This window comes from Lepidochelys olivacea (assembly GCF_965140295.1).
Source record: "Lepidochelys olivacea isolate rLepOli2 genome assembly, chromosome: 3".
Taxonomy (NCBI): Eukaryota; Metazoa; Chordata; order Testudines; family Cheloniidae; genus Lepidochelys; species Lepidochelys olivacea.
The window spans coordinates 208,944,151-208,958,392 of NC_140413.1; the positions used below are offsets into that span (position 1 = coordinate 208,944,151).

At 59.9% G+C, this 14,242-nt stretch overlaps 1 protein-coding gene across 2 annotated transcripts in view; it reads right to left on the reverse strand.

The window, feature by feature from the left end:
* Nucleotides 1–14,242, reverse strand: part of PTK7 (protein tyrosine kinase 7 (inactive)) — a 95,956-nt gene that overhangs the window by 13,589 nt on the left and 68,125 nt on the right. For both annotated transcript variants that reach the window (XM_084624476.1, XM_084624477.1), the window contains exons 2-6: nt 6,500–6,793; nt 4,798–4,900; nt 4,191–4,381; nt 2,885–3,035; nt 72–202 (exon numbers count right to left, since the gene is read on the reverse strand). In XM_084624476.1, coding sequence (XP_084480602.1) covers nt 72–202; nt 2,885–3,035; nt 4,191–4,381; nt 4,798–4,900; nt 6,500–6,793 — 870 coding nt within the window. The remainder of the gene's footprint in view (nt 1–71; nt 203–2,884; nt 3,036–4,190; nt 4,382–4,797; nt 4,901–6,499; nt 6,794–14,242) is intronic.

A 14,242-nucleotide genomic window follows, 5' to 3' on the forward strand; every position in this document is an offset into this window, starting at 1 on the left:
GTGCTGCGCCCGCCTGGTTCAGAGTACGGCCAGGGCCACGCGAGTACCTGGCCAGCCACCCAGGGCCTTACCTGCCAGCCGCAGACTTGCCTCCAGGACGGTGGGTTTCCCTCTCTGCCCGTGGCCAATGCACCTGTAGATCCCCGTGCTGCGCGCTCTCACCTGGGTTATCAGCAGGGAGCCATTGGCAAACACCGTGATCCTGCACAAAGGGAGTGAGTGGCCGAGCATCAGCGAGGGGCTGAGACAGGAGGGACAGACGTGCAAAGCCGCAGCACGGCCCTGTCTAAGCAACACGCTCAGTGGCCACGCGCTCCCTCCCCGCATCCCCTCTGCTGGGCACTGGAACACGAAATACAGGGGCTGGGGGGCAGGCTCTCTTCCCCACCTGGGACAGGGGGCAGGCCTGGCTGCCCACCTCAGGAGGGCTGGAGGTGGCTCACAGCTGCTGCTGCCCCAGGATGTGCGCTGTGCAGGAGCATCTCTGATGGCTCAGGGGCTGCCGGCGGGGAATCCCGGGGGAGATGGTCCCGGACGCACAGGCCCCAGGTCTGCGAGGGGATCCTGAGGCAGGCAGTGTGGGTGCCCATCCTGAGCGGGCGCAGAGCAGGGCCCCATTTCGGGATGGTGCATGGCACTGGGGTTCGGGGCTGGCTCGGGGATGAAGGGAGAGCGCACCTTGAGTGAGTACCTGACCCTCAAGCTACTCGGTCCCTCATTGACACATTCAGCACCACCCAGTGAGGAAACCTGCTCGGCCCAAGCCCCGCCACACTGCTTTAGCCTTCCCCTCCACTGCCGTCTCCTCTGCCCTTCCTAGCCCCCGGGCTCCAGTGGGCTGTTGGTGTCACAGCTCGGACCTGGAGCCAGTGCCCCCAGGAGGTTTCCACCCCTCAGAGCCATGGGGCCGGGCTGGCTGCAGACAGCCCCACAGCGGCTACACTCAGCTCCGTTGGAGGCAAGAACCATCAGGTCTGTGAAATGCCAGCGGGGATTCTGGGCAAGCCCCCTGTGCCCCAGGCTGCAAAGATCGAGCCTGGGGTCTTCACAAATGGGAAATAACAGGGAATAAAACAAAACCCAAACTGAAACACAACGAAAACCTCGCCCTCTGGGCCAGGGCGACACTAGCTAAACTAACAGCGGCTAGGGCATAAGCAGTTGGCCAGGAGCAAGCCCGGGCGAGGGTGCTGTAGTGCAAGGAGGACTGAAATGCTGATAGGTAACCACAGGATACCAGCTGATATCAGCCTTAGATCTCCCAGGTCCGGAACATCAGCAGACGTCTGACCACCACAATGCCACGGTAACTGACGTACATGCTAAGAAGCTTGAGGTAAAAGGCCTAGTAACCTGTGGGAGATGGGCACCCCAACATTAGTGGGGGGCAGAAGTTCAAATAAGGAAAAGGGGCTGAACCCCTACGGAATATGCAGTAGGCACAGGGGCGCCAGCGTCTCACACTGGGAAAGCTGATCCCAGCCTGTGTACCCTGGGAGACGGCAGGATGATGGTGAGGACAATGACTGACCCTGCGGGTTTTCGCACGGGGAACGGTGCGAGTACATGGCTGCTCAGACAGTCACTCTGTATTCGCTCTCTCTACCCCCCTTGCTGGGTGGGAGTTTTTGTGATTTTGCTATTGGTGTTACTAAAACTATTGCAAACTCAGAAGCCTTTTCCCAAAGGTGCAAGTCGGGATACCCAATTTAACAGCAATGCCAACACCACAGCCTGATCTGGGGCCTAGAACCCACCAGACAGTGCAAATCTGTCAGCTGGCGATTCTTAAGCAATCAATACCATTGATACCCAATCAAGAGATCAGGCACCAGCGCTGGCTGGGCACCCCCAGCCCAGGCCTGCCAGACCCAGCGTCACCGCAGTGCTCCACAAAACACACAGAGCTGTCGGCATGTGCCCAGCAGAGGGTGCTCGAGAACTTCCAGTGCCATTCCTAGGCTTTGGAGGGCGGGTCAGGCTTGTTGCCATGTGCTGCAAATGGCTCCCTCTTGCCCTCAGCTCTTCACTCCAGATGCTGGCACAGAGCAATGGCCAGGCACGTGTCTATTCAGTCACGGTGCGTGTGCTAAGTACCATTGAGCACGGCCACTCTGGGGCTGGCTGCCCATGTCCTCAGCTCTTGAATCAAGCGCTGAGATACCCCAGGCTTCCAGGTGATTCCCTGCCATCCCTGCCCCTCTCAAGCTGCCCCATAACCCAGCGTGCTGCCACATGACAGAAGAGAACCAGGCCAAGGGCCAGCAGCAACAGCCTGGGCCAGCTTGGGGGAGAGAGGGAACAGAGGGATCACGGTTCACAAGGCAGGTGCCCTAAGAACAGGGTGGGGATGGTAACAAGCCACACTGAGGCCTGGCCTGGCCTGGCATACCCGCAGGTTGGCAGTAGTTTAACTATAGGGGTGTTTTTAAACCAATGTCGTTAAGGCCGTGCAAAGCGCAGTGCGGACGCTCTGCCTGCAGGCAAAGAGTGACTTGGGTCAAGCCAGCTTCGACTGATTCCTTCCTGACCTGACCTAGCCAGCAATCAGACTGCTTTCCCTCATCCCGCCTCTCAACCGGGGAGACAAGCCCCCAGGCTGCTGCTCGCCTTCCAGGCCCTTGGCAAGTGACCGGCACAGACCGCGCCTCATGGGAATTGGGACCCGACCCAGAACGAGCCTGGCCCTTGGACTGGGGCTGGAAAGGGCAGGGAGGGCACCAGTATGGGAAGCGGGATTGATCCTCTCACACTCGCAGGGCTCGTGGCTCCTCCAGCCTTGCAGGTCTCAGGAGCACGCGATGAAATGGGAGACGGGTTTCCTTTCCTCTGCCAGTTTGGGTCCTCTCGCCCTCCCCAGCGCGGTGGGGGCGGGGGCACTTACCGTGTCTTGTTGGTGATGGGAGAGTTGTCCTCGAAGACCCACTCCTGCGTGGGAGGAGGCACTGCTGTGAACCGGCAGTGGAACATGGCCTCTTCATTCTTACTCACGATCAGGTCCTGTGGGATGATCACCGGGCGAGGGAAGCTCTCGTCTGGGAGGGGAGACCGCAGGAACATTAGGGTGGCTGGAGTCCCACCTCTCCCCCGAACGCCAGCTCAGCTCCAGCAAGACACAAGACGCAGGGAGGCCTGGCCAAGGGGCTGGCGGGAATCCCGCACAGGGCTGGGCTGCAGCATGCAAAGAGCCTGCCAGGACAGGGACCCTCGCGCCAGTAGGTGCTTATACTCCTGTCCCGGCACAAGCCCTGCCTCCTGGGGAGGCTGCCGGGTCCTCGCTTCTGGCTTTTTGGCTCCTAGCTCCCTTCGGGAATGCTGACCAGTCTGGAAAGCACAGCCAGAGCCACAAGCGTCAGTCTGCTGCCGCAGCCCAGCCCAGCCATGGGCAGGGCCAGCAGAGCTGGGGAGCCTTCCAAGAAGCCACGGAGAGGGGGCCTGTCCGACACAGCAGGGTCTGGCACCAAGCTGCTTGCTCCCTTCCCACATGGCAGAAATGTACCTTCACCCAACCTCCCTTCTGGGCATGCCATCCCTCTGCCAGCTACAGCCCCTCTGCAAGGACCAGCCAAGACTGGGAACAGGAGTGGTGGCTAAGGCCTTGTCTACACACACACACGGCGTATCGCTTCACCTGGACTGGGAGGGAGAAAGCACTCCAGCCCCTTGGGTGGATGCTGCTTTCACGCTGCCTACATTGGTGGACCCGGTACATGGCACCTTTATCCCGGTATAAGTGTGACTGCGCTGGGGCTGAAGGGGTTTAACACACGGATACAACGGCACCTGCTGCCCGATACAAGCACTGTGCGCAGAGCAGAGCGGGGCCGACAAACCCGCCAGCTCCCTGCTGGGGTCCTGGGGCCGTGCGGCAGGTATTTAGAAACATCACTGTCTGCGCCTGCCTCGGGGACGAGGCAGGGCTAAAATGTGGCCATGCAGGTGGGGTGCTTGCTCCAGTCCCTAGCTCAGGCAGGGCCCCTGTGAATGACAATTTCCCCTCCCTCCTGGGGGACGGAGGAAATCACACCAGCCTGACACTTCCCCAGCTGCGGCAGATCTGAGGTCACAGCCTCATTGATGTTCTGCAACATCAAAGACAAGGCAGTTGACACAGCACTGACCAGCCCTCTCCCTGGGCCCCCCAGCCTGTGGGGCGCGCCGGCAGCCCGGGAGGGCAGAGCGCCCCTTACCGATGATATTCAGTGTGAAGTTGTTGCTGCTGCACACCATGCCCACGGCGTTGCGAGCACAGCAGTAGTAGATGCCGTTGTCCTCGGGGCTGGCGCTCTTTAGGGTTAGTGTCCGCTCCTTATTGCTGATCCCGTAGCTGCTCCGGTCATCCAGGAGCTGGCTGCCATCCCGGAACCACTGGCCCGTTGGGCTAGGAGACAGACAGGCATGTCAGTGTGGTGGCCAGCAGCGGGCCTGAGAGCACATGCACTGAGGAAAGCAGCCGGGAAATGGCCCGCTCGGCTGACCCTTCGTTGCACCCCGCTGGCCTGGACACACGTAGACACAGCTCGGGAAGCCATGAGGCATGCAGCCGTTCCAATGACAGACAGTGACCCCGTTCAGCAACACCAAGCAGATCCAGGACCTCGGGCTCTAGGCCCGCCCTTACTGTGCTCCCGCCGTTTGCTCTCTCCCCCGATGCTTACTCCTGCCTCTCACCTTCCCCCTAGGCTTTGGTGGATCTTCACAGGAGAGACAGACAGAGAGAGAGAGAGAGCGAGCGCGCAGGTGAAAGGCGAGGCAGAGCCCAGCCCGGACGCTGGCGAAGCGAGAGTAGCTCCTTACCGCGGATGGCCGTCGATGTGGCAACGCAGCGTCACAGAGGTAGAGGGCTGGATCTCTGCCACGCTTGCTGGGTGCTTCAGGACAACGCCACCCGTTTCGAGCCCTGCAAAAAGAAAGGGAGTTTGACCATGCCTGGCCTGGGGGCTGCGCTGGGAACGTGGGGGAGGGGCAACCCTATCAGCCGCACCCAGAGGGCTCAGCCAAACCACGGGGGTCGCCCAGCTCATCACAGACCCATTCGAATTGGAAACTGTGCAAAGAGGGGCAACAAAAACCTTCAGGGGGATGGAACAGCTTCCGTCTGAGGAGAGATGAAAGGGACTGGGATGTCTCAGCTTGGAAAATAGAGGACTGAGGGGGACACACTAGCGGGCTATACAGTCACAACTGGTGGGGAGAAAGGGACTACGGAAGTGTAATTTATCCCATCCCATCACATAAGAACCAGGAGTCAACCAATGAAATTAATAGGCAGCAGGTTTAAAACAAACAGAAGGAAGTATTTCTTCACACAACGCACAGTCAACCTGTGGAACTCACTGCCAGGGGATATTGTGAAGGCCAAAAGTAGAACTAGGTTATAAAGGAATTGGATAAGGTCTTGCTAGACCATTGGGCTGACCCAGCATGGCCGTTCTGGTGTTCTGTAATGTTGACAGGGAGTGGCGCACAGGAGAAGGGTTTAAACGTTGGGCCGAGGCCTGTGCTCAATGTCATCCAAGGGGACAAAAGTCCAGCATAGCCTGGAGCAAATACTCATAAGGAGAGTCAGCAAAAGATGGAGACAAGCACCCCAAGACAAACAGCCTGCTGGAGGTAAAGGAGTTGGGCTAAGGACTGGCGGAGCTCAGGGCCACTGACCAGCATCAGATTACTCCAGACACTGCACAGACTCCAGCTCGCAGCTCTCCATGCCGACATCACTGCGGGAGTGTTGCCAGGCTGGGGCATAGCTCCCCACCGAGCTGGCAGGTGGTCGGGGGTGGCCTGGCCTCACATGGTAACAGGGGAGCTCTTTTCTAATAGCCATGTCTGAAGGCTTGTGCCTGGTGTGGTGGAGGGAAGGCGGAGAGCAGGAGAAGGGTAACGCCCACAGGAAAGACCTATCCCAGCTCCCAGCCCATTCTCCGGGTGGTGGGCACTGCAGATCCCTGCCTAGGCTTTGGTCCAGTTTGGCAGCTCAAAGTGCCAAGGTCTCCCACCCACTCCTCCAGCCCATAGTCCCACAGCCTGGCACAGCTCCCAGCTAGAAATCGCCCCTCCTAACCTGGTCAGTCCCTCTGCTCCCACTTACCCACCGAGGAGTCAGACAGCACATCTGCTGGGTCTTGTAGGAACCACTCTGTGTACAGCCCAGCTCTTCACTCACTTTGACAGCTCCAAGGGAAGAACAACCTGGCCCCACCCCGGCCACATCCCTGAGGACTCACTGGGTCACTGTGTCTCTCTGCGGAGGGGAGGGGTGACTGGGCCAGGCCTGGAGACCAGTGGCCGTGGTGCGTGCCGCTCCGCAGCATACATCAAAGGAAGGAGCCAGGCCGTTAGCAAGCTCTGGGAAAGCGGACACCAGCTGAGGGGATGTCTCGGCAAGGAAAAGGCAGCAGGAAGGAGGGCTGTACCCGCTCCCATGTGCCCACCCCGGGAGTCTGGGTCAGGAGGAGCGTGCCTGGGGCAGGCTCACTGGCCCTGCTCTCGTACTCACACTTGATGTTGAAAGATGCGTTGGCCGTTCGGGCCTCCTCTCCCGTGACCGTGCTCCTGGCCACGCACTGGAAGCCCCCGGCGTCCTGCTGCCGATCCACGGCGGTGAACTTCAGGTTGCTGCCCTCCTGGAAGCGGCGCTCGGTGTCCTGGATGAAGAGCCCATCGTGCAGCCACTCGAACTCCACGCCGCTCAGCTCCTCCACCTCACAGCGCAGGATGGCGCTGCGGCCCTGCAAGGCGTCCTGAGAGGACGGCTCCTCGGTGAAGAGGATCCGCGCCCGAGTGCCCACGGCTGAAAGGAAGGCAGGAAAGGAGGTCACCGGTGGGGCCAAGGGGTACCCTGGGGAAGGGGTGCAGCTCAGATGAAGCAAGAGCAGCCTCCCGCGGGAAGCGTACAGGGGAAGGGGTCAGCCTCTCAGCTCTCAGCAGGGGAAGACAGCGTGAAACAGGCCCCAGCAGGACCTGGGGAGATGCAGGCCATGCCTGGGGGGCGGAGACGTTTCCTAGGGGTTTTTCCATGGCTGCAGTTAAGCTGCCTCCCTGAGCGGCAATAGCTAGTCTGGTGGGAGAATCCTGCTGCTGTCCTGGCCACACCCACACCGGGGTCTAGGTCAGCATAACAGTTCCACACCTAGAGAGGGACATGTGAATTCTAAGTGTAGACCCATTTCTCGAGTGCCCCGCTGTGACAGAACGCCCCCGCCGCCACACCCTGCACACCACGGCAGTAATCTGTGTACAGATACGCCTGGGGACATCTCAGGGACAGGGCTGGAGCAGCATTCTATGTAACGCTCTGAGCAGAAGCCGAACTCATGACTGAAGGGCGTTTGCCAGGCAAGTCTGGGGGAGGGGAGGTAAACCTGCTTCTCAAAGACAAAGGACAAGTTGTCGCCCCAGCCAGGCAGGTGCCATCAAAGCTGACGGGCCATCGACTACCAAGTGGCCATTCGTTGGCAAGGACGGGGCAGGAACAAACAGATCTGATCTCAGCAAACAGCAGCATGGAACCTCTCCCCGCACCCCCGACTCCTTGTCTCCTGGCTCTCAGGGAGAAAAACCTTTACCTAGGGGTCACCCTCAGGACAATGCATTTCAAAAGAGGACTGAACTATAAAAGTGAGGGGCAACCCCCTGGTTCTCTCTCCCCGCCCATCTCTCTCCTGTTCACCTAAGACCAGGAAAGAAATGCTTATTGGGCTTTGGGAGCAGATCCTGGCCGGAGGGTTTGGTCAGCAGCGTTACTGGACACGTGCTCATGGACTTCACCGTGAGCCAAGCCCAGCTTGGGAAGCGATTTATCTTTATTTCTCTTGGAACCATTTCTGACTTTCGTGCCTCTTTACTTGTACCCTGAACAGCTCTCTCCTTGCAATTAAATACACTCGTTTTATTCTTTAATTAGAACTAACCCAGCGTTGTGAACTGGGTGGGTAACTCGAGCTGAGGCAGACTGCTGTGTCCCGATCCCGTGAGAGGGGCTACACACCTAACACATCTGGGCTGCCCAGGAGAGGGCTGGACACGCATAACAAACGTTTTTGGGGGGAATCCAGGACTGGGCATGTGCTGGGGTCACCCTGGGAGCAGTAACAGTAGAGACACTGGGAACACAGCCTGCTTCTTTCACTACACACCCGCTTCAGAGCATTCTGACCCAGAGCGCCCTGGAGAGGGCTGCCACGCTTAAGGGGCAGCAGGGCAGGGAGGGGGTGCTCCCACTCCAGGCAAGGGGCTCCCCCCAGCTCCAGGCCACATTCCCAGGGCTCAGCACCCACAACTGGGGCCAGACTGACAAGAGGACTCAGCCCCATGAGCGCAGAGATTGGCCTGGGGGCAGAACGGCTGGGGAACGGCTCGGTTAACGGGTGGGGGAGAAAGGTGCTGGGGGCCCCCTGTGGGCAGCTCTGCCTAGGCCCGGCTCCAGGACCCCCCGCTCACCAGGCTGTGACTTGACTTCACTGCCCAAGCAGGTCAGAACTACCTCCCCACCCAGGTTTGTCCTCGCCCCCGTCTGCGCTTCGGCTCAGCAGCCCAGCAAAGGCGCAGTAAGCACCTCACTGCAAACCCTGCCCTTCTGTAGTGAAGACACGGCCTAGGACTTTACCCCGTTAGCCAATATCTGCTCCACAACCATCATGGGGTGCAGCCATAGTGCCGACAGGGCACACTGTAGCTTCCCCGCGAGTCGGAAGGGCGTGATAAACGCTCGGGCTAAGCCGCAAACTGCCCTGTCAGCACTAAGGCTCCCCGCGCTAGCTCGTGCCAGGCCAGAACAAGTCCTTCCAGCTCAGAAAAGAGAAGGCCAAAGTGAAAAGCAGCCTCTGAGCAGCCTCCCAGCTAGCACCAGGACGCAGCTCCGTGTGCCACTCCACTGCCCGAGGCGACGTTTCTCACTGCTCTTCCCCGTCCACACAGCGCCTGAGCCTGGGGAACACAGTGCAGGACACGTCCGCCTTCTGCCCCGACTGCTCTCTGTCCTGCTGACAGGCAGCAAGCTCAGGCCTGACCGACGGGGGAATGCAGGGAACCCTCCTGGCCAGGACGCCAACACCCAGGCCCTGGTGGAACCCGGAAGCTGAACAAGGCTGCACTTTCAACGCTACAGTCCTGATCCCAACGCTCAGGAGCTGGGAACTGCTGTGATGGGAACCCCCGGTGTGCACTGGGACATCTGTTACAATGGCTTCACTGTGCAAAGTGAGATACACACCCACACGCTTTCCGTGCCCAACACTACAGACGTCCATACAGCCCTCGGGACCACTGCACCATGATCTAGTCCAGCCCAGCAAGGGTTAAACACGGTCTGGTAAGAGACGCCCAGACGGTTTCAATTTCCTTCAGAATTGGGACTTCGAGCAGTCTGGATTTACTACATCTGAAGCCCCAGAGGGATCGTCTGTCGCCCAAATCCATGGCCCTCCCTGCAGCTCCGCCCAGGCAGTCTAGGGGTGCCGTGCCCCAGCGCACACAAGCTGCAGAGCCCATGAACTGCATGCCGATGGCCTGTCCTGAACACAGGCCAACTGGAAAAGCTCCCTTCTCTCGGGGGAGCGCTGGCAGAGAAGGGGCAGAGCCCGGGGCTGGGCTGCTGAGAGGAGTCACAAAGGAACACCCCAGCTCCGAGCCACATCGAGTGGAGGGTCAGAGTCTCTGAAGCCTGGAATCCCCCCCGAAGGCACGTTGACTTCTATCCCGCAATGGCTCCCCCTGCAAAGCTCAGTCTGGAGCCCTGCCCCAACTGGGGTCCGGGGACTGTATCCCTACTAGGAACTCTCCTGCAGTGCCTCTGTGCTTATGGTGCTATCCTCCCCCACTGGGAGCCCCTTTCAAAGGCAGGGATTGAGCGGGGGAGGGGAAGGCAATTAAGCAAACAGTGCCCTTTGAAGGAAGCCTACTGGAGATAATCAATAATGCTTTGATCTGGTCAATAAAAGAGCCTAAGGGAGCAGCAGTCAGGGCCCTGGCATAGTCTCTCCAGAGCCTGGGCCCAGAGGGAGTTTGCAGGAGAGGCAGGCAGCATGCCAAAGCTGAGGACTAGCCACTCTGTGCGCCAGAAGAGCGGCACATGCCCAGCCGGGTAGCGGCTGGCTTCTCCTCCACCATCAAAGGCCAGTGCCAGGCCGTTCCAACCAGCTCCTCTGTCTGGGCTGCTGCTCCTAACCCAGAGCGGGCTGGTCTCTGAGGCTGTAACTCTCCCTTCCAGCTGCTGAATCCCAGCCAAAGAAACTAAGGGCCCACGGCCGCCTCTGTAGCTTGACTTCCCCATGGGAGCCATAGCTGCTGCGCCCCAGGGACTGCACAGGTGCTGACGGGCTCGGATGGAGTCTGCTCAACCCAGGAACAAGATGGGAACCCTGGGGAGGGAAAGCAGGGGGAGCTGGCTAGCTGTGTTAGGGCGGGTGCTCAAAGGCCCCAAAGGGTGGGGATATCCAACCTGGTCTCCCAAGGAGCTCGTCAAAGAGTTCAGGCCCTTCTCGGTGACTCTGAAGTGTTCTGCTTTGCAGTTTTCCAGCAAGCAGGTTCCTCCTCATCCTCAGAGCGACTGAGCCCGTGTCTGTTTCCTGGAGAACCCGCTGAGTTGCCTCCTGGGGCTCATTTCCTGCGGAGTGAGCCCGGGGCTCTGAATCCAGCTCCTGGAGCCAACAGCTTTCAGCCTGGCCAATGCAACAGCCAGCAGCGCTCTGGCTCAAGGGGAGTCCGACTTCACCATCAAAAGGGACTAGGCTGGCTTCCTGCCTAACACAGGCCACAGAGCCTCACCTAGTGATTCCCTCACGGAGCTCATTGCTTCCGCTGGAGCTAGAGGCTGGATTTAACAACTCCAAGTGGTGAGAATCCGCCATGTCGCTAAGGAAGCTGGTCCAGTGATTAACTCCCCTCCCTGTTACAAACGAGCACCTCAATCTGAATTCTCAGAGCCTCAACTTCCAGAAAAAACCCGCACTGAAAAGGCGGCACGGTTGTTTTCTCATCTCTACGTGGGAGCAGCCCTGTGCCCAGAATTGCAGTCAGGACATTAACTAGGCCAAAGGAGAAGGCCACCCTCTCCGTGCCACACACAGGGCACTGGGAGGCTCCGACCGCCCTGGCATGCACTAACCTGCTTGCCAAGTGCCCAGATTTCACAGGTTACATTTCAGGAGCAGACATGTCTGTCTGTTACCAGCTCTGTTCTTGGGCTTTCCGCTCCAGCATCTCCCCTTCCCAAATGATCCCCCACTTCGGAAAAACTGTCTCCTCTCTCTGACATACCCGGAGGGCCAGTTTTCAACCCACACCTCGGCTTTATCTCTACCTGACACAGCCTGGGACAGGAAGGGGTTAACCCAGAAACACAACTCCTGGTTTGAAACAGGAGTGGCCCAGAGGGACAGGACCCGGCAGGAGCTTTGGCCACAGGAAGAGAACAAAGCACCTCAGAGGAGAGGCAAATACCTGGCTGCACAGCTAGGCAAGAAAACACCATGGCACCAGTTCAAATCCCAGCTGAAGCCCTGCGAGGTCACAGCCAGCACCAGGCAGCCGCGGGCCAGAGGAGAGAGATGAGCACAGAGCTATGGGAGAGGCGGAGCAGGAGCACTGGCGAAGGCCCAGTGAGAGGCTGGATCACCCCAGCAGGGAGGGTCTGCGAGGCTCTGGGGCAAAGCCCATTGCTCAGGGCTAACCAAGGGGGCACTCCTGCCTTGCCCCTGCCAAACAGTCCCAGAGCTCAGAGACTGCCTAGGCCCCTCGGGTACCATGTCAGGAGGGCACACAGGAACGGGGGAAGCAGCGTGAACAAGGACTCCGCTCTCTCCTGCGGGCTGTTCACCCCAGCCTGGCTCGGCCAGGGTGGGGCAAGCAGTGCGGACACCCCAGCCTGAGGTGTGCCCAAGCGGTGGCGGCCCATCTGGGGGAGGAGAGGGGAGCATCCCTGCAGCAGATGATAGCCACTGCTCCAACGCTTGGGAGACTCCCTCCCCCCCAAGCCCATCTGCAAACAGGTGCAGGGGGGATGGCCACTGTAAAGCCCCTTCCCTAGAGGGGAGCTTGTGGGAATCCCAGTGCCTAGCAGCACCTGCTCCCCACCCCTCCAGCGATGCAGTCAGCGAGCCCTCTCAGCCTGAACAGGGTCCAGCCATCAGAACCGCACGGGGGCTGCTGCGGGGGCTGAGCGTCAATGCGCGGCACCTGGAGCCACGCGACAGGAAAAGGAGACCGTGTCAAGGGCCGGCAATGCAGGCTGAGCAGGTCTTCCCCAGCACAGCCCACCTAGCTCAAGGAGAGCACTGGCCAGGCACGGGCCACGTGGCTGGAGAACTGGCCGGGGCCAGGCCAGGCACTGCTGAACATCCCCCAAGCAAGGTCGGTCTAACTGTCCACCCAGGAGCGTGCAAACTGGCCTGTCTGCAGCCAGCTGCCTGTACGCGCCGCTCAGGCTACCAGCTGGCAATCGGAAGAGAGACGGACAAAGGGCAATTCAGCATTTACTGCTCGCTACCCGATCCCGTTCCCAGCCTCCCGCTCTCACGTGGAGGGAGGCCAAGGCAGCGCAGAGCTTGGGGGGCTGTCCAACTCGAGGCAGATGTTGAGTACTTTATACATCGAAGGTGAATAGCGAAGCGCCCAAGATGCCGAGTTCCCCCAGCTGCTCCGGCAGGGGGAATGGCTTCAGAAACAGGATTCCTGCCTGTATTCCAGCAACAAGCTCCAGACCTACCTAAAAGTGGTGGTCAGGGACCCGCTGGGGTGGGGCTAGGGAGAAAACGCAGCCAGCCAGCCCGCCCAGCCTGGAGGAAGCAGCACAGCGGACACCCACAAGCGTTGAGAGAAGAGGCAACGAACAGAGGTGTCTCCCACAAGGGGTCCCTCAGACAGCGCAGCTTGCATCTGGGCCACAGGAAGTCTGCTGGCCGCAGATCACCCCTCGGAAGGGGCCACAGAAATGGAGAACCAAAGCCAGGGCTGTGATGGAGCGTGACACTGCCTGCCCCACCCACTGCTGCTCCGCAGGGAGACCAGGGGGATCCTCCTTCGCCCACGCACAATGGGTAGGACACTCCTTTGGCGGAGATGGCTCAGGGCCCCATCCCAGCTGCATTCCCACCGCAAGCCCTGCCCAGCCGTGGGGCCCACAGCTTGCTTCCGCCGTCACCATGCGATACCCACACTGCAGCTCCTTGCACTCAGCCCACACGAGCAGAACACAAGGCCCAGCTCCGAGCTCCTGGACCCCCACAAGGAGCACAACATCTGCACAAACAGCTCTTCGTACCACATGCAGCTAGTGGCCCAGCTTCCTGGGAGCTGCGGGGATGGCTGTGCAGCCATCCTGCCCAGGAGCAGGGGAATTCACGGAGACAGCGAGGGCAATCACCCGGCCCCGCTGCATAGCTGCAGGGGGCACATGCCAGACAGCAGAACACATTCCAGACCCAAGCAAACCCGACTTGTAGAGAAGGTTTCACAGACACTAACGTGGAGGGAGCGCCTTAGCTCAAGGCCCTGATGGCCACATGCTTGAGCTTGACATTTTCATATTCATCTACAGCTGGCCCCGTTCGACCAGTGAGCTCAGCCTCCCAGAAACTCCTCGGAGTGAGCCTCGCACGGGCAGGGGATGAGAGGAACTGCTCTGCTGGGTCACCGCGCCATCCCAGAGCACCCAAAGGGCCATGCTGGCCTGCCAGGGCCTGCACCAGCATACTTAACACCCAGCACAGCCCAGGGAGAGGAAAATCCCCCAGAAGAGACTCCTCAGCCCATGGGGACAGAGGGCATTGCACCACCATGCCCCGCCCAGCCTGGGATTCGTTAGCTCAACTGAAGGGCAGGCAGAAGGAGCCTCCCCACCCTGCCTGGACAATGGCTGTGAAGACTACAAAGCCTGGTGCCCAGTGTCGAGTCACATCCGTATCCGGCCGTGGCTGGAGCTTTAGAACACGATTCTCTATGTCCAGACGCCGGGTGAGCACCTTTTAAAGACTAAGCCCTACTGCCTGGTTAGGATGGCCCGCAGGGCGGCTGGCTGCTCTGCAGAGCGCTGTGACGGCCACAGGGCTAACGGGCGTCCGCCAGGTGGAACTGCCTACCCACAGCAGTTCTCTACGTCTGAATGGCTGCTCCTTGCTGAGACAGGCAATGGGGAAAATCTCTTGCATGTCTGGCTTGCTGGGACTACAAGGCATCCAAACCAGACCCTTGGCCATCCTGAGCTCCCCGGGCTGAGGCCTGGCTCTCCTCACAACGCCTCTGG